At 44.8% G+C, this 20,952-nt stretch overlaps 1 protein-coding gene across 1 annotated transcript in view; it reads left to right on the top strand.

Moving 5' to 3' along the window:
* PDIA5 (protein disulfide isomerase family A member 5) overlaps positions 1-20,952 on the top strand; it is a 238,635-nt gene that overhangs the window by 177,295 nt on the left and 40,388 nt on the right. Inside the window, exon 14 of the mRNA XM_020801085.3 lies at positions 2,364-2,494. Within this exon, the coding sequence (XP_020656744.3) occupies positions 2,364-2,494 (131 nt within the window). The remainder of the gene's footprint in view (positions 1-2,363; positions 2,495-20,952) is intronic.

Genomic DNA, 20,952 nt, shown 5'->3' with positions numbered 1-20,952 from the left:
CGGCATTTTCGCGCGGCTCATGTGGATGAGGGGGGAATCCTCCTCCCCCCATCCACCCGAAGCCGGCATTTTTGCGCGGCTCAGGTGGATGAGGGGGGAATCCCTCCCCCCCATCAGCTGTTATTCGGACTGCCTCTCTGTCCCCTCCCATCTCCAGCTCGGGTTGCCAGGGCTAGAGATGGGAGGGGAGAGAGAGGCAGCCCGAAGCTCGAAGGGGTTTGCGAAGCTGGCTTCCGAGCGAGCTTCGCAACCCACCCACCCCCCGCCGCCCATCAGCTGTTCTTTGGGCTGCCTCTCTGTCCCCCCATCTCCAGCCCGGGTTGCCAGGGCTGAAGATGGGAGGGGAGAGAAAGGCAGCCCGAAGCTCGAAGGGGGTTTGCGAAGCTGGCTTCCCAGCCAGCTTTGCGAACCCCCCCGCCCATCAGCTGTTCTTCGGGGCTCTCTCTCTCCACTCCTCGAAACACAGCTGATCGGTGGGGCCTTTGTGATGATCGTGGGGAAGCGCTTCCCCACAATAATCACAAAGTGATTTTCCCCCATTTAAAACATCGTAATGCGATCGCAAAAAATCTATCTTTATGCGGATTCATCGTTAAACGGGGCACTCGTTAAACGAGGCACCACTGTATTCTCTAAAGATACAACTCCAGTACACATCTCGATGCTTCCATCTCTGCTCAGCACTGCTCAACGATCCTGGGCAAAACCAGCCTCTTCCCATACCATGTCTAAATAAATCGATAACCTCTACAGAGTCCATGATCCTGGAGCTCTATTTCTTCAAAAACAACCAGCTCCCAATCAACATTGACAAACCCTCATTTATTCATCAGCAGCGTTCATGATGCGTGTTGCTTACTACCAGGGAGCATATCAACATTTCCTTTGGGACAATATGTTAACCTTTGTTGAATCTTTACCAGAAAATAAAGTACTTGCCCAAATCTTTCAACAAGAAGATCTTTCTCTTGGCAAACAAACAGATGCTTTCTGCTAGGCATGTGGTAGATGCCACAGCAAAGTCAATGGCCACTTCAGTAGCCTTACAATGTTTCTCTTGGCTAAGGAGAGCTGGCCAGGTTGAGGATGCCCGTGCACATATCGAAGTCCTTCCATTCAACGGGGCAGGCCTCTAATGTTGAAACTGATAATATTTTGGAAAACGTGCAAAAGAAAAGATCAGAAGCTAGACGTTGGGGAGTTTAGAGTGGTCGAAATTACTAGATAGGCGGGGTATAAGTACAATCAATCAATCAATCAATCAATCAATCAATCAATCAATCAATAATCCATCTTACCAACAACGTCCCCAACAAAATCAATGGAGATGACCGTACAACTCATATCAAAAATTCCAATGTGATCCTTCAAAACAAACTTCTTATACATCCTATTTCAAAAATCAAAGAAATAAACTCCACCAACAATCTATTACTAGGCACAATGACCGCAAGCGCAAACATCACATTTGACGCTGCCATGACCAAATTTGCACACCACTGCACCCATCCTGCCCTCTGGAAACACCTACCTGTCTGGGAATCCATCATTACAGACGCCTGGGTTCTGTCCATCATCCACAATGGCTACATTTAATATTTACTCCCTTTTTTCAGAAATAATCAAGCAATCTGGAAAATTCTAATTCTAAGAAAAGTATCAGCTCTCTTTGATCAAGTTGATGAAGAAAAATATTAGAGAAAATTAAAGTAGATTATCTATAAAGCAATCTTAACTTACACTATGGATGTTCTTGTTGTGTACCTCAACAGAACAAATAGGTTACATATGATGGTGAAGCTTAACCAATAATTTGACTGTGACAAAAATGAGTTCTTTTATGAATCCAGGTTAAATGGGTTTATTCTTTTAGCCTTTGTTGCTAGGTCATAAAAGTGCAATCGGATAACTAACAGATCCACTCAATTCTCTCCTTGTCACTAAGAAGGAAAAAGGCAATACTGCGATTTTAAGATAAACAGTCTTCTCCTTTGTTTTCATGCTTTTAAACCCTCAACAACTGTGACGTCATGATAAGCCACAGTTTATCATAATGGGAGCAGTGATCCTCAATTTAGTATTGCATCCAAATTTTGTTAACTATGTTTAGTCTTTACTATGGCTTGTTTCAATCTGTTTGTAGCTACTATTAAGGAAAGTTTATGGTTAGTAAAAAATAAGAACAGAGTTCCCGGTCTTTCTTCTTATGCCCACACCTGAGGAGGAAGGGAGCATATGAACCTGAGATGCTCTGTAGTGAGACAGGTAGAGTTTTACAGAACATTTGTTTTGGCAACTTCTCTGCCATAGAATACTTCAGGATTTTACGTTTATTCTTACAAACCAGTTGTTGTTTTCTTCAGTCCTCAGGCACCACCTCCACCTGAGCCAACTTGGGAAGAAAGGCAAACGAGCATTATTCATCTAGCAGGCGAGGACTTCAGGGAATCTTTGAAGAAAAAAAGGCACGCCCTCGTCATGTTCTATGCCCCATGTGAGTGGATGCTTGTCTCTTTCCATGGCTAGCGATCATCCGTCCGATAGACTGCACAGACATTCTCAATGAGGGCCCATAATTTCAATTATTTGAAATAATTCTTTAAACACCCTCTTATAAGGTTTGTCATTCCACTTGTACAGTCCTGAGTCGGCCTATATTTCTTTCATACTGTGTTTATGGCCATGGTCCAGAAAAGATTGAAAGTGGCTATATTAGAGACCAGCAGAATGTGAAATTGCACCAAAGTAGGCATGAGTGCATTTTGTTAAGTGAGTGTCCTTAGCTCACTGGCAGAAGACATGCCTCACTGCAGGTCCTGGATTCAGTATCTGCCATTTCGGGTAGCAAGATTGGGACAAATCACCTTCCTGAGAACCCTTGACACCTAGTGACTTTCACAGCATGACATTCCATGCCAAATGGCCCAGAGGCATTATTCAGTGTAAGGCAGCTTTTTTAAATGATGGCTGTTGTAATTTTTGTTGTTGTGTTTTTAAATGGCTTTTAACTCATATTCCATGTTTCTTTTCATGCAATAATTTATTTAATAGCTTTTTGGTACTGTAATTTACTGTTCTTTTAAAACTATATCTGTTTTTTAAAAAAACATATTTCAATAGCCTTGGGTTGTGGAAGGGAGAAAAGTCCCATATTATTTAAATACTGATGAATAAATATTACTTCTGAGCATGTCTGTGTTTCAGGCATAGCATTTATCCTAAATGTACATTCAAAGGGAAAACTTTAAAATGTCTGTATTTTTAAGAAAAATGTCATGAGTGACGCATATGAAACAGACATTTGGAACAGAAGTAGTTTTGAGTGGTGAGAAATTGAAGTTGCGTGAATTTCTAAAGGCACCTTGTTAATCTGTTACAACCAAAATAGCAGAATCTTGTGGCACCTTAGAGACTGCAAAATTTATTACAGCATGAGCTTCTATCGCTACCAGTATGCATAGTGCATATTCTTTTCAAGACAAGTTCGGTGCTCTTGATCACCTTAACATCTGTTATCAAGAGAAATGGAAATGACTAGAAAGCAGGAGAAAGTTCATCTTTGTACTATGGATGAATGCTGTTTATTTGAGCAATCTAAGAAAGTATAATATGGCATGGAGGTGAGAAGAGGAAAATCTTTGCTAAAAGGATTCAGTATTGAGGAAAGATTTTTCTTTAAAAAATTATAAAGTTGTGTCATTTCCTAAATGTTAAACAGAAATATGAGACATAAAAGGCAGTAATTAAAGATAACAAACATCTTTAAAAAATCAAAAGTAGTGATTCTGAGAGGGCAAAAATGAAGGACATTGAAGTGTAACAGCCTGTTTTCAGCTACTTTTGAGGTAAAATAGTGGTGGTGGGGTTTTTTTTTTGTTTAATATTTATTTTAGAAATGTATAGGAGGGCAGCTGCAAAAAGCAATTATGCAGAAAATCTAAAGAAACACCATTCCTGTTTCCTAGGCTCATTAACCTGCTTGTCATTTCAGAAATTCTTTCTTTCCCACCCCATATCTTATCCAGAACACATATTTCGTTTGTTTTGCAATACAATAATAAACTTCTCTCTACAAGTATGAAGCTCTCTCACCCCGCGATTCTGAGTTAAATTTTTAGATTAGTACTTTCAGAAATCCGCTTAAATTCAGGGCTTGTGAATAAAATGTTCCTGCAAAACTATTGACAAATGTTAGTGTGGATGCCTTTCTGGAATCTTTGACCAGCCCTAATCTTGGACTGGACAAGCCTAAATGCTCGTGGTTTTGTTGAATTATAAATTTATGTTAGCTATGTTCCATGTACTCTGGTTTAATTACATGCCGATGGTCCTGTGAATATCTTTTTCCTGAAGACTATCCCTCTCATAAACCAGTTAATAAAAAAAAAATACTCCTGTGAACATCTTAAATCCAGTAAGACTGTTTTGAAGAGGAAGATACATCAACAGGCTTAACCGTGAATAAATGGGTCATCATAATTAAAGACTGAAGAAGGTACTTCTTTTGGTTGGATATGTTTCCCCATACCTTTGAGATAAAGAACTTGACTTCTGATCCACATTTAGTAATGGCATACTTTTAATTAAGAGCCATGAGGAATCCTATGATTAATGTATTGACTCTTGTCATTGTGATATTATAATTTCCTGTGGAGAAGAGGTTCCGCATCTTTCAACCTTATTTCTGATAACTGTGAGGGAGCATGCGGTCCTTTTGATATATAGTGCACTCACATGCACAAGCCTCTGCTTAATCAAGCACTGTAGGAAACAGCTACTGCATATTTTAAATCTCTGCTTGCAGTGAGATAATTATTAGGGAAACGGAACAAGTACAAATCATGGTGTATTGAAAATGTTCCCCTTTCGGAACTGCTAATGCGCTTTCTGTTAAATTTGATCGATTATCTTTGTTTATCACTTTCTCAATCATGGGACCTCTCAGGGTTTTTATGCCTACCAATTACCACTAACTTGCTTATTTTAGTGCAGGAGGAGAACCACTAAGATTGCCACGCTGTTCTAGTTCAACTAATTTTCTTCCTCTATTCAAAGCCACATCCCAGGGTCAGAAAAACTCCTCAGCGAAAACACATTTTCACTGTGTTTTGTGAGCACACACATTTTCCATGATTAGGGTTTGTTTGTTTTGGATCTGGACAGTTTGGTTCGGGTCCTTGATGCTTTTTAAAGCGTTCAGTGATGTTAGGATAAGAAGCTGCAAAGATGTTACTGGTGTATTGCTAGAAAATCCTACATAGGAGCAGTTCCTGAAGTCTTCTGTCACATGTGGAACCCTGTGGCGGTGGCTGAAATCTAGCAGTAAGTCACAACTAAAATAGTCCATTAAATTAGTGGGGATTTGGTAAGTCAATACTCATATAAGTTCCATTGATTCAATTGGGCCTCCTCTAGTGGCTTACTAGTGGATTTTAGACAAAATGTTGCACTGTGGAGACCTCACCTCCTGCCTTAATTTCCATCTCTCCTGCCTTGATTGCTTCCCCCCCCACAATTTATTCTTTTCCCATTTACCCTGCCCATTGGGCTGCTTGGATGTTTGTTTTTCAAAGCATTGGGGGGCAGAATGGAGTGAGCATGTAACCCAACCCAACTATCTTGTCCCCCATTTAACTTATGTATGCATTTCTAGGGACATTTTAAAAATAGCTTCTTGGTTTAAACTAGAAAACCACCAGTTTCTGAGGAGCTCTAAAGTATGCTGGGAGACATGAGGCAGTGTTAAACTAAAGGAGCGAGGGTCACTTAGTCCATATTTGACCTACCCTTGATCTTGAGTGTGAGTGTTCCATGTTTGTTTGTAAGCCTTCCATGTTTGTTTGTCAGTTTGTTCTTTGATTTCACCCAAGAAAAGGGATCAAGGCAGCATGCAACATATTTAACGGGCAGGTGCAGCTAGATATACAACAAATGTATATCTGTTTTAATGTTTTAAAACATTGTCACGTTTTTAAAAACCTGCTGAATTGGGGAAGCAATTTTTAAAAATTGTTAAAAGCACATTAAAAGAAGATTAAAAACCACAACATCCCTCATTAAAAACTCTTCTCTGGAGGCCAATCTCTTTATCGAATTTGCTAGAACTAAAAATTGTTGTAAGCCACCCAGAGACCTTTGAGTAGAGTGGGCGGCATATAAATTAAATAAATAAAATTAAATAAATAAAAATCATAACTGTTGGTACACATTTGCTTTTAGTTTGGATTCTTACATGGTAGTTCCCAAAATATTAAGACAAACTTTGCAGTTTGTCATTGTTGTGGCACGACATTGCAAGCATCACACCTTGCAATGAGGATTGAGGAAGATTGGCCTTACCCACAGGTTCCCAGGCTCTAGCTTGTTTGGCTGGTACTTTTCATGCCAGATCTTAGGTAGAGCTGCTGATTATTTTGCACATCTTTGGGAATGTATACAGTATTTGTATGAAAGCCCAGAGAAGTTGTTGTTGTTGTTGTTGTTTACTACAACTTCCACAGTTGCCCATCCTCTATGACTGTTGGCTGTGCAGGCTTGAGGATTTGGAAAACTACAGTCCAGAAAAAGTAACTTTCTTCAACGTGGTTCTCTATGAATCCACACTAGTGGGTAAAAACAGCTCTTGCGCTGGCCTCTCAGAAACTTCTAGAGCTGAAATAGAAAAGTAACAATGTTTTAGGTTGCCCTATACAGCGCATGCTCCGCCCGCCAACGGCTCAGTTCCATTTTTCCGCTTGCTGAGTTGGAACCTCTCGGTTAGAGCTCTTGCTTTCTTGCTATTTTGCTAATTCGGACTGTGGTATTACGACTTGGAACTGTTTTCTTCACCTATCTTCCTGTTGTTGCCCTGACCTCGGATTGGCTTTTGACTTCTCTGCTGCCTTTGGCGATTACTCTCAAGCTTTTGTGGCTTTTTTGGCCCTTTGGGCCTCCTGCTGAGGCACCGCGCTTCTACCGGATTTCTCCAATTGCCCCTAATTGACTCCTTGCTGAGGCGCCACGCCCCTACCGGATTTCTTCAGTTAGGACTTTCTCTGCGATCTTACTCTTCACGTTCACTTTCTTGCCTATTCTTCGTGTGGGCAGCTTACCTCAGTTCGGTCTATGCCTCCTAAGGAAAAGCCATCTCTGAGGAGAGGACCCTTTTGACTCTGCACCGCCTGCTCCAGAAAGCTTCCCTTCCAGGACGGGCATTCCCTCTGTTTATTCTGTCTGGGATAGTCGCACTCCGTTTCTCATTGTAGGCATTGCAAACAATTCACAAAAGTTACCCTCAAAGCTCACCAGCAGTGCTTGAAATATTCGTTGTGGAAACACCCTGTCTGCCTCCCAGTCTTCCGATATGCAGGTAGCTCCTTCTACTTCTTCAGTGCGGTCAGAGATTAGAGTGGTCCCATCCACGTCTTCAGACAGACCTTCTAAACAAAATTCGAAAGGCAAGTCTAAGAAAAAGACTCCTTCAAAAAAGTACTTTCCTCTGCTTTGACTGAATCTTCCATTCCGTCGACATCCGAACACCTGAAAAAGAAGAAAGTGGTGGTTAAATCGACATCGAAGTCGAGGGAGATTACCCTTGTGGTTCCCCCCATTTCCACCTCGCTTCCTTCGCCTATACTAGAGGATTCTTCTCGTGATCGAGAATCCACGTCGGATCTCGGTGCCTCTCTTCCACCTCGACAGGAGCCACCTGTCGTTGTCGAGGGGTCTCCGACGGCAAGTCAGATTGGAAAAGTTATTTCTGACTTGACCAATGCCCCTGATAGCCCTATTTTAACCGGGCGGGCGTCTCGTTCCCAGTCGTCGACACCGGAGTCTCAGGCCACCATGTCTCCTCCATCTTCTCCAAAGAGACCGGTGCAGCCCATTGAGCCTTGCTCCCCTCCTCGACGTCCAGTGTCCGATGCAGAGGAGGAGCTTACTTCTAAGAAGAGCAAGCTACATCGCAAACGCAAGCGCGTTTCCGACGCCGACAGACGTAAAAAACATCGTCATCGGGACTATTCGTCTTCCGACTCTGATGACAGCTTAGAGCGGAGGAGGTCTCGTCGTCGACGGCGTCGGAGGGACTGTTCCTCAGAGTCCTCGTCGACGTCGAGAGACAGGAGGAGGCGGAGAAAGAGGACCCGTTATTCTTCCTCATCTTCGTCCTCTACACCGCCCCCGAAGAAACGTCGACGTCGTAGACGCCCCGTTGTCGACAATGATGGGCGCTTGCCATCGACGACTGACCAGCCTCATAAGTCACAGCCTTCGAAGCCGATTCCTCCTTCGACGCCTGTAGCTCCTCCCTTGCCTCCTGGGAATCCTCCTCCTCATAAATCGAGCAAACCCAAGGAGGTACCCCACCAACCCATTGTACTCCAGTCTTCTGAGGAGGAGGATGGTCTAGAGTCCCATCCCTCGTCCGATCAAGAGGATGGTGGTACCTCTGATGCTTGTTTGGAGACTCCCCTTCCAGGGGAACCTTTGAGGTCGGATGCAGCTGATATCCATCCTTCATCCCCATCTGAAGATTTTTCCTCATATCCGCAGATGGTCTCTAGGATGGCTGCTACTTTGAGGATGGAAGTAGAAAAATCGCCTGCTCGTGAGGACGACCTCATCTTTGGTGACATTCATAAGGAGAGGTCTCGTCCAGTTAGCTTGTCCTATGTTCCTGAACTTATGGACCTTATTACGGAATACTGGGAACACCCAGCTAATTCCACATCTTTCTCACGCAGGACGGAGAACATGTACCATGTTCATGGCCCTAAGACTGCTTTTCTTCTGAAACATCCTGCACCTAATTCTCTTGTGGTTGAGTCCAGTGCCACAAGACTGCCAACGAAGGGTCATCCGACCCCTACTAATAAGGAGGGGAAGGATCTGGAGGTTTTAGGCAGGAGACTTTATTCTATGACGACCTTTGCACTCAGGGCTCTCAACTATTTGGTTGCCATGGGTGCCTATCAAAAGCAGTTGTGGGCACGGGTGCTCCCAGCTCTTCAAGTCGCACCTGAAGATATTAGGCAAATGTGTCTTAATGCTCATGCGGAAGCACAAACGGTTTCTAAGCACCAGCGATTGGCTTCACGTCATGTAGCAGAAGCCAATGCTAGGAATCTCGTTTCTATCATCACTCTGAGGAGACATGCTTGGCTACGATCAGCCAACATAGTCGATGACATCAAGGCTAGGATAAAGAATTTGCCCTTTGATGCCTCCGGCCTCTTCAGCGAAAAAACAGACGAGAAAGAAAACCTGCATAAGAGCAAAAAGACAGCCAAATCTTATGCTATACAGCAGCAGCCTAGGCCCTCCAAGTTTCAGTGGCGGTCTCGGCCACAGCAGCAACAATATCAACAGGCTACATCGTCCACATACCAACCATTCAGGTCTCAACAGCCTGTAAGGTCCTCCCAGGCCTCTTCTTCAGCTTCTAGTTTTAAACCCCAAGCCACTAGGCGTCAATCCTTCAAGCCTTCCCAGCCGGAAGTCAAAACAATACCTTTGACTTTCCAGTGAGCATCCGGACGACCCATCATCTAACACGCCTGTCCCCTTATCTTCAGAATTGGTACATGATCACTCGGGACACTTGGGTCTTAAACATTATAAGCTCCGGCTACCGCCTGGAGTTTATAGAGTTGCCTCCTCTAGGATGGGTCAAGCATACTGTGACAAACCCAGACCTACTGGGATCTGCCACACAGTTACACTAAGCTGCCACCAACCATTCCCTTTAAGAAGTCACACAGACCAGGGATGGATTTTCTAACAATAAAAAGAATAAGGTTTATTTTAAATACACACAGGGAAATATAAAACAATCAGGTGAATAACATAAAGTAACGTGGCTTAATTTCACTCATGCATACACACAGTTTGGTTCACCCAGAACCTTAACTTAAAGCACAGACCCTGAACCTATCAGTTCTGGCTAACCAACAGACACCTGAACCTATCAGGTTGGTACTCTGACACACAGTAGTACCCTGTCTGACACACAGACTCCCACAACAGCTTCTTCTTCCCAGCTGCTGCTTCGTCACCACCCAGTGTCTCTCAGTGTGTGTGTCTCACCACACAGGCATCACATATTTATACAGTACAGCCCCTCCTCCTGATGTCCCGCCTTCCACTCCCCATAGGATGGAACTTTCCCTCCAAACCCATGACAGACAGGTAACATCAGTGCTGCATGTAACACCTCCCCTCTTTATAAGTTGTTTTGTAGGGGGAAAGCTAAGGTGCTTTTCACCAAAAAACAACCTGTATAAAACACACAACAACAGTTATACATTCAATACCATATTATACTTACTTATACTTGCATTCTAAGTTAAACATTTCAATTAGGCATTTAAACATTTACCATATACCTTACATCAATTTACCTTTATTCATACAAACCAAATTCAAAACCAGGTACATTTAACTTTTTGTCATCATTATATACACATAGTCCATGTTCTTTCGCCGTCTTCAATCTTCAGGTCTTCTTGATAAGGCGTCAGCAACACAGTTCACTGACCCTCTGACCACCTTCACTTCAAAGTCATAGTCCTGTAGGTTTAAAGCCCACCTCATAAGTTTGCTATTGTGGGTTTTCATTGTCTTTAACCATTGCAATGGTGAATGGTCAGTACACAGAATAAAATGTCTTCCCCAGATGTAAGGCTTGGCCTTCTGGATCGCGTAGACTATGGCCAAACACTCCTTCTCCACGGTTGCCAAATGTCTCTCACCTTTTTGAAGTTTCCTACTCAGGTAGGACACTGGATGCTGGTCACCATTCTCATCCTCCTGGCACAGAACTGCTCCTACCCCGCTGTTAGACGCATCGGTGTAGATGATGAACTCCCGGTCGAAGTCTGGAGCACGCAGCACAGGATAGTTGATTAACGCCTCCTTCAACCTCTGGAACGCCGCCTCACAGTCGCTGGTCCACGGGATGCGGTCATCAGCCTTCTTCCTCGTCAGATCGGTCAGCGGAGCCGCAATCTCGCTAAACCTCGGGATGAACTTTCTGTAGTAGCCCACCAACCCAAGAAATGATTTGACTTTTTTCTTGGTGTTGGGTCTAGGCCAATCACGAACAGCTTCTATTTTGGCCTCCAGGGGTTTTATCACTCCTCCCCCTACCATGTGACCCAAGTATTTTATTTCTGGGCTACCCAGCTGACACTTGCTGGCCTTTACTGTTAGCCCTGCTGCACTTAACCTCTGCAGCACTAACTCCAGGTGTATCAGGTGATCTTCCCAGGTATTACTGAAGATCCCTATGTCGTCAATGTAGGCCACTGTAAAGTCACTGAGCCCTGCCAAGGTCTGGTCCATCAGCCTTTGGAATGTGGCTGGTGCATTTCTGAGACCAAAGCTCAGGACTCGAAACTCATAGAGACCAAAAGGGCTGCAAAAGGCAGTCTTTTCTTGATCCCTGGGATCAATTCTTAATTGCCAATATCCCTTTACCAGGTCCAATGATGAGATGAACCGACAACCCCCTATGGTTTCAATCAGGTTGTCTAGCCTGGGCATTGGGTAGGCATCAGGAGTGGTTACACGGTTTAATTTCCTGTAATCAACACAAAACCTAATGCTCCCATCAGGCTTGTCCACAAGGACTATCGGAGAGGACCAAGGACTAGAAGAGGGGACGATTATGTTCTCCCTCAGCATCTCGTCCAGCTCCTTCCGCACCTTGTCCCTATAGGGTCCCGTTACTCGGTATGGGGATACTGCCTGCGGGGGTGCATCCCCTGTGTGGATCCGATGCATCACTCCCTTCACTATCCCCGGCTTGTTGGAAAACACCTGGTGATATTTACTAAGCAGCATTTTTAGTTCTTGCTGCTGGTCTTGGGTGAGTGCAGGACTGATCTTTACCTCCTCTGGGTTGTATTTTACTTCCCCTCTACCCTCCCAGAAGGGTAATTCAGCTTCCTCACTCTCAGCTGCTTTTATCGCGAATAAAACCCTCTGTTCCCCTCTGTAGTAGGGTTTTAGGGCATTCACATGAACCACCCTCCTTGCTTGGTTCTCCTCCTGCTCTATAAGGTAGTTCAGGTCTGACATCTTGGAAATGACCCTATATGGTCCTGCCCATTTGAGCTGCAGTTTATTCTCTTTGCAGGGCCTAAGCCAAAGCACTTCCTCCCCTGGGTCAAAGTGCCTCTCTCTAGCTTTGTGGTCATACCATGTTTTCTGTCTGACCTTCTGAGCTTGCAGGTTTTCTGCTGCCAGCTCTAGATTTCTCCTTAGGTCATTCATCAAGGTGTCTATGTAAGTCACAACGTCTTGTGGGTCATCCTGGGTGATCTGCTCCCAATTTTGTTTGATCAAATCAAGGGGCCCTTTCACCCTTCTTCCAAATAAAAGTTCAAATGGACTGAACCCGGTACTGGCTTGTGGCACTGATCGATAAGCAAACAAAAGGGATTGCAGCTTCTGGTCCCAATTGTTTGGATTCTCTGCCAAGTAAGCCCTAATCATGCGCATTAGAGTCCCATTGAACTTCTCAGTTAACCCATTACTTTCCGGATGATAAGCAGTGGTTTCCTTGTGCTTAATACCACAGATTTGCCATAAGCGTTTCATGAGCTTTGACGTGAACGATGCGCCCAAATCTGTGATTATCTCTGAGGCAAATCCCATCCTGGACATATACCCCACCAAAGCATCGGCCACTGTGTTAGTTTCAATGTTAGTCAGGGGTATGGCTTCAGGATACCTTGTGGCATGGTCCACAATTGTTAAAATGAACCTGTTCCCCCTCTTTGTGGCCTTGGGCAAAGGTCCCACAATATCCACCCCTATGCATTTGAACGGAGTGTCAATCACAGGCAAAGGGCACAACTTTGCTTTGGTCCTGTCGCGGTTATTCCCCTGCCTTTGACACACATCACATTGTTTACAGAACTCCCTGATCTGCTTCCCTATGTCAGGCCAGTAGAAATTCTGTGTGATTCTCTGCTGTGTTTTGTTCACTCCTAAGTGCGCAGCAAACATGTCAGAGTGCCCCCTTTGTAAGATCATGGGGCGATACTTTTCAGGTACCACCAGCTGACTTCTGATCCCATCTCCCCCTTTTGAGATATTCCTCAGGGTCTCTCTATATAAAATCCCCTTTTTCTCCAGAAATCTCACTGGGGTTTCAGGTGTTAGCTGGGCGTCAGTCACCTGTTCAAAACACTTTTGGAGAGTGGCGTCTGCCTTTTGCTCCTGTCCAAATCTGCTGTCTGTGGTTAAGGTTTCCACCACAGCTTCTGAACTCCCCTCTGCTTCCGTCTCTGGCTCATCATTACCCCCCTGAACTGTCCCTGTGGTGGCTTGTGAGCGTGTAATCACTAGCACCCGTTTCACATGTTCAGCCAGGTCATTTCCCACGAGCACGGCTGCTGGCAGAGTCGATGAAATCGCTAGCCGCCAAGCTCCCCTCCAGCCTTGAAAGTTGACAGGTACCTCTGCTACTGGCAGAGAGATTACCTGCCCCTCAATCCCTGCCACCTTCATGCTCTCATTTGGGATTATAAACTCCCTAGGGATGATATCTGGATGGCACAGGGTTACCTGGGAACAAGTGTCCCGCAGCCCCCTATACTGACGGTCAAGTATTCCTACGTCCACCCCGGCTGTCTCAAACAACTGGGAATCTGTTTTCACCAGCAAGCAGCGTTTTACCTCCACAAGAGGACCATTTTCCTCAGCCTGATCAGCATAGGTAGCTGTTCCAGACTGAGTAGCCATGGCAACAGGCTCCCTCTGTGACACTGAGCCTTGCTCTTTCTGGACACAGAACACAGCTTTTGGCTTGGTCCCACTAGAATTCTGAGGCACCATTCCTTTTAGCTGCTTTAATTTCTCACACTCTGAGATTAGATGACCCTTTCCTTGACAGAAATAACATTTCCGGGTGTATTTTGATTCTCTCTCCTCCTGTTTGGGTTTTCCCTCCAAAATCTGAGGTCTTTGTTTCATGTCTGAGGGCTTCCCTTCACCATGGGCCCCTCCCCCTTGCTGGCTTTTCCCTGGTCCCTGAGAGTACTTGCTGTAGGTTTCTTTGGGTTTACCCACAGATTTCCCCTCACCCAAGGGCTTTCTTATTTGGGAAATAAAATCTGCGATCTCTGCGGCTGCTGCCACAGATTTCGGTTTCCTTTCCCTCACCTGGAACTTCAATTCCCCATGCAGGACTGAATAGAACTGTTCCAGTGCTATCAAATCTTTAAGCTGTTCATAGGTCTCTGTCCCCTCCTGCGATAGCCATTTCTCAAGCAGCCTCACCAATTGGGCCCCCACTTGGGTAAAAGTCTGTTCTGGCTTCTTGGTTAGGGACCTGAATCTTTGTCTCAGCTGCTCTGCATTTATCCCATGTCTTGCAAAGACCAGTTTTTTAAACTCTGCAAAATCTTTCATCAGTTCCTCAGGCATCTCGGCATAAACCTCAGCCAGGCTACCACTGATTAAAGATCGCATGATGGTCATCTTCTCAGTTTCCCTCACTGAGAAGTCCACAAACGCTCTTTCCACTAAGGAAAAGAACACCTCAGGACAATCTCCCTTGTGGTACACAGGGAATTTCTTCAGGTCAGCTTTAGACAGTTGGCCTCCCTCAGAATCCCTATTGTTATTATTGTTCTGGTTCATCATTTCCAGTTTTCTTAATTCAAACGCCATTCTCTCTCTCTCCAATCTTTCCTCCCTCTCCATTCTCTCTCTCTCTAATTCAAATTGCCGCTGTTTCTCTCTTTCCCTTTCCTCCACTTCAAATTGCCTCATCCTCAGTTCATGCTGTTGGGCTATGAGCAATTTTCTGAGTTCTGGGTCTTGCTCTCCTGTGCTGTCACCTTGCACTGAGCCAAATTCCTCCTCAGAACCTTGGTCAATCTGGGGGTCTTTCACTTCACTCATGTCTGCTACTTGGCTTCGAGTCAAGGGCATAATCCCCCCTCAGAACAGGCTGCTTTAAAAAGTCAAGCCTCAAAATAAAACGACCACTTTTTTTCTCTTGCCTCAGAACCAGCTCTCCCTAGAGATTGCTGCTGTTCTTCAGCACTAAATTTGCAACAGTATCGAGTCAGAGCCTACCCCCCTCTGCTGGGCCTCTCAGCTGGCAAGCTAGCTCGCTGTTGCTACGCAGTTTTGCCTCAGCGTTTTCCCGCCAAAACTAGGCTGCCTCAGAGCACCTTAATCTAAGTCTCCCCAGTTGGCACGTTCTTCTACTAGCGCACCTCCCCGTGAGGTACACCTAGAAGATTACCTACGCGCCTCAGACTGTCCCTGACTAGACCCCCCTTGCTCTGGGCACACTTGCCAAGGCTTTGCTGGACCACTGGACAACTGGACCAGTCGTATCCCACACGCTGGACACCAATCAATGTGACAAACCCAGACCTACTGGGATCTGCCACACAGTTACACTAAGCTGCCACCAACCATTCCCTTTAAGAAGTCACACAGACCAGGGATGGATTTTCTAACAATAAAAAGAATAAGGTTTATTTTAAATACACACAGGGAAATATAAAACAATCAGGTGAATAACATAAAGTAACGTGGCTTAATTTCACTCATGCATACACACAGTTTGGTTCACCCAGAACCTTAACTTAAAGCACAGACCCTGAACCTATCAGTTCTGGCTAACCAACAGACACCTGAACCTATCAGGTTGGTACTCTGACACACAGTAGTACCCTGTCTGACACACAGACTCCCACAACAGCTTCTTCTTCCCAGCTGCTGCTTCGTCACCACCCAGTGTCTCTCAGTGTGTGTGTCTCACCACACAGGCATCACATATTTATACAGTACAGCCCCTCCTCCTGATGTCCCGCCTTCCACTCCCCATAGGATGGAACTTTCCCTCCAAACCCATGACAGACAGGTAACATCAGTGCTGCATGTAACACATACATCCTTCGATCCCATCCTAGAGGAAGAGATTCTGACCCTGCTACAGAAACAAGCCACCCAGAAGATACCTCAGAGAGACATGCTGAACGGGTTTTACTCCCAGTACTTTACTGTACCCAAAAGGGACGGAGGCCTGAGGCCTATACTGGACTTGAGGGACCTCAACACTTACCTCAGACCTTGCCAGTTCAGGATGGTTACTCTGGAAGGGATCATTCATCTGCTGAAGAAAGGAGATTGGTTTGTAGTGGTGGACCTCAAGGATGCTTACTTTCACATTACGATCCACAAGACCCACAGAAAGTACCTTCGCCTGATGTTCAGAGACACTATATACCAATTTGTGGCTCTTCCATTCGGCCTTTCCACAGCTCCACGGACCTTCACCAAGTGTATGGCTCCGATAGCAGCTTACCTACGCCTGCGAGGGATTCAGATCTACCCGTATATCGACGATTGGCTGATTGTGTCAAAGTCCAAGCAGCAGGCCTACTGGGACACTCATCAGGTCCTCCATACCTTACAGGCGTTGGGTCTATCCATCAATCACGAAAAGTCTCATTTACAGCCCTCTCAAGTGATGGACTACATAGGAGCTCGGCTGGATGCCGTGCAAGCTCGTATGTTCTTACTTCCAGCCCACATAAGAAAAATAAGGAAGGCAGTCCACAAGTTCAAACCACGAAGGACTGTGTCTGCACAGCTAGCACAGCATCTACTGGGCCTCATGGCTTCGACAACAGCTGCTCTACCCCATGCGCGTCTCAAAATGCGCTCCCTCCAGTCGTGGCTACTGACCTTGTTCGACCCTGCGGTGGACAGTCAACTCAAACGTCTCAGAGTCACCCCAGAGCTTGTGGCCCAGCTTCAGTGGTGGACTTTTCTTCCGCACCTTCTGATAGGGAGGCCTTTTCGCCCGCTGCAGCTCACCAGACAGGTGACGACAGATGCCAGCCCACTTGGGTGGGGAGCCCACTGTCGCAGGCATCAGGTACATGCTCTGTGGTCCCCACAGGAAGCATCTCTACATATCAACCACCTGGAGATGCTGGCGGTTATAAAGGCGTTCAGGGCTTTTCTTCCTCTTCTCAGAGACAAAGCTGTTCAGGTAGTGACGGACAATACTACCACGATGTTCTACCTCAACAAGCAAGGAGGCACAAGGTCAAAGTCACTCCTGCTTCTGACGGTCCACCTTTGGGAGTGGTGCTACCAGCATCACATCTTTCCGGTGGCCATCCACATCTCAACATCGGACAATCAGTTGGCAGACGAGCTGAGTCGCTGTCCCTTTCAATCCCACGAATGGCAGCTGGACCAGAATGTCTTCACCACTCTTTGCCACAGATGGGGCCAGCCAATAGTGGACATGTTTGCGACCCAACACAACAGGAAATGTCCACTCTATGCGTCTCGCGCCGGGAAAGGAGACGGATCTCTCGGAGATGCCTTTATGGTACCATGGAACAGGGGTCTCCTCTATCTCTACCCACCCCTACCACTCTTACAGAGAACCATTGTCAGGGCTTTACAGATGGAAGCAGAAGCGATCTTGATTGCTCCTTGGTGGCCACGTCAACCGTGGTTTTCCATGCTGTTTCAAATAGCAGTAGACAAGGTGACACTACCATTATATCCGAATTTACTCACTCAGAGCGAGGGGAACGTCCTTCATCCGGACCTCGAGACAATCCACTTGACAGCGTGGAAAATTTCCCCTCGCTGATCGAGATCATTGATAAAGCAAGGAAACCAGCTACAAGTTTGCTTTATCAATACAAATGGAAAAATTTCCTGAAATTTGCTGAGGAACGTGGTTTGCAACCCTCACCCATCGCCCTCTCTACCCTGCTGCTATATCTCCGACATCTTTTCGATTTTGGCTTGTCTAGGTCTACTCTCAAGGTCTACACTTCAGCTATTGTGGCCTTCCAACCTCCAGGCTCGGAGTCATCCCGATGGTTTTCTCATCCGACGCTCAAAGCCTTTTTCAAAGGCCTTTGCAACATCAGACCACCTTCAAAGAAGCTAATGCCGCAGTGGTCCTTATAGACTGTTCTACATTGTCTTACCAGACACCCTTTCGAGCCCATGGTTTCTTGCGACCTAAAATTTTTGTCTTTTAAGACCCTATTTTTGGTGGCCATTACCTCGGCTAGAAGAGCCAGTGAACTGGCTGCACTGTGTGTGGATTCCCCTTACCTGCAGTTTTTTAAGGACAAGGTTGTCCTCCATCCTGATGTTATTTTCCTTCCCAAAGTTGTTTCTGAATTCCATGTTAACCAGCCGTTGATTTTACCAACTTTGTTTCCTGATGCAGTTACAGATGTTGAGCGCATGCTCCATTCTTTGGATGTTAGGAGAGCATTGGCCTATTATGTCACTAGGACTAAAGATTTTCGAAAGGCTTCAAGACTTTTTCTTTGTTTCTATGGTCCTCGTAAAGGTTTTCCTGCTTCATCCTCCTCTCTCTCTAGGTGGTTGGTTTCCACTATCTCTCTAGCCTATAAACTGCAAAAGAAACCTGTTCCTGAAGGTCTCAAAGCCCAATCCACCAGGGCCATAGCCACCTCTACGGCCCTACTTCGAGGGATTTACATACATGAGATTTGTCGCTCCGCTACCTGGTCCAACGTGTCTACCTTTGTTACACATTACAAGTTGGATCTTCGGGCTAAGGCTGAGACCATGTTTGGAAGGGCTGTTTTGACTTCATTGCTTCAGTGACGGCCCACCATCCAGTAAGTTGGCTTGCTAGTCACCCACTAGTGTGGATTCATAGAGAACCACGTTGAAGAAGGACAGGTTACTTACCTGTAAACATGGTTCTTCAAGTGGGTTCTCTATGAATACACACGTCCCGCCCGGCCTCCCCACATGTCCGTCACTGGTAGATACCATGGGTTCCAAATCGCTATGTGGCGGACATATGGAACTGAGCCGTTGGCGGGCAGAGCATGCGCTGTATTGGGCAACCTAAAACATTGTTACATTTCTATTTCAGCTCTAGAAGATTCCGAGAGGCCAGCGCAAGCACTGTCTTTACCCACTAGTGTGGATTCATAGAGAACCCACTTGAAGAACCATGTTTACAGGTAAGTAACGTGTCCTTTTCAAGCTTTGAACACTCTTTAAAGGAGAGGGTTTTTTCAGTGTCTGAAAATACTTTGCATTATATGCCATCTGCTTTGCTGATTGGGGGAAAGGATCTCTGGTTAACATAAAACCAGAACTGAAAGCATTTAATATGTTCCTGGTCATATTAAAAGACAAGAGGGGCAAGGGAAAGTGTGTGAGTGTGAACTCTGCAGATACTTCTGTCTTCAGACCTAAGTGGGCCCAATTCTTAGCCAGCATGCTGTCACTAGAGAGATTTTTTTTTAACATTCTGTGGTTAGATTAAAAACTGAAATACATGTTTGTATTGTGAGGATTCTCACTTGGCTGAATCAGCCTCTATCTTGATAGAACGACTTACACTATTGAAAACTATGAAGAAGACAGAACGTGGAAGAATTCATCTTATGCTGGCAGGATACACAAAGCTGCCCCACTAGAAAATTTTCCTTCTCTCAGTTTTTTTCAAGATAGGGGGATCTTTTCACCTTTGTTGAGGCAAGATTGGTTAACACTTGCTTTTTGAAAGAAAGATTTATATATCATAGGAATATTTTTATATATATATATATTTCTCTTAATAGTATAAGTATTGACATTTGGGATTTTTTTAAAATGTATACTGCTAACTTTATTGCTGTGTTGTGCTGGATTAAACTGTTGACTAGTAAGCAGAGAATCACAGATGTTAGGTACTAACTATGGCTGTATTACAGTCAATTTTCCAAACTTCTTAATGTTAAAAAAATTCTATTAGTAGAAAGAAAAAACAATCATAAAATGAAGGCTCACTTTTAGGCATTAGGAAGGAAGGCAATGGCTGATATTAATAACTTTTCAAAGTGCTTCAATTTGCAGGGCTCTGAGGGGTGTACAGAATGGATGCTTCTAATAGATGGTTTGTAGCAGAAAGCTACTGTCTGGTTTGACTTGCTAATCATAAGGGAAAATTTAAGGTTTCTTGAAATTATGATAGCAGGCTTATAAGGCTTCTCACAAAGTGTGATGAAGCCTTAACCAAGGTTTCAACAGGGCACTAGAATTAAAATCTTCAACCCTCTTTCCCTTCTGTCAGCTGCATTTGCATTGAGCCAACTGATACACTGAATTGCTAGGTCTGTTCTGAAAAGTCCCCCACCTCCATAAGTTTTAAAAGATGGTGTATTGAAGTAGGAACTCTTTTTTCTGTGTTCTCCATCCAGTAACCGTGAAAGAATGTCAGGGTTGTATGAGGGGATATTGGTGTAAACAGAAATGGTATTTGGGTTTTTTTGAAAGAATGTTCCTTTGTGTAATTTTCTTGCTGTTGTAAAATTATAATTTGACAGTACTGCACTATAGTTTTCTTCGCTCAGAACTGATCCTGCTCAAAAGCTTCTGGGGCAGCTTACATTAAATAGTTCGTGTATACTGTATTATAGTCCCAGTGCGTGTAGTGAAATTACATTTACGAAACCGACTGAGCCATCCTGCTGGGATTGCATACATTTGATCCTACTCAGATTTAGAAAGAAACAATGGCTGTCTTAGCCCCTAAAGAACAACTCCAAAATCCATATTTATGTGGGCAGGCATCCTTTTTATCTCATGGAGTAACTGTGTGAGCCGTGGTGTGATGCAAGTTCTCCATATGACACAATACTCTGAACCAAGCTGTCTCTGAAAAAGAGTAGGCTGTATTTCTGCATGTCTCTAGAGTAAGCTCCATTGAGCTCAGTGGGGCTACTAAGTAGGTGTACATAGGAAGGTATTGTTAATGAATTAGAGCAGAGTTTTCAAACTGTTTGGCATGATGCCCCTCTGTTGTGCCAGTCTTTTACACTAGCAGGTCACACACTCCTCAGGCAGTCATGAACATCTTCAAGGCATCTTATTAAATCTTACCACCACTCCTTAGTGCTGTTAGGGAATATATTCAGGACAATCATCTTCCAA

This window comes from Pogona vitticeps, chromosome 1 (assembly GCF_051106095.1).
Source record: "Pogona vitticeps strain Pit_001003342236 chromosome 1, PviZW2.1, whole genome shotgun sequence".
Lineage (NCBI taxonomy): Eukaryota > Metazoa > Chordata > Lepidosauria > Squamata > Agamidae > Pogona > Pogona vitticeps.
The sequence above is the reverse complement of the archived record's forward strand: the minus strand, read 5'-3'. Positions and strand labels throughout refer to the sequence as shown.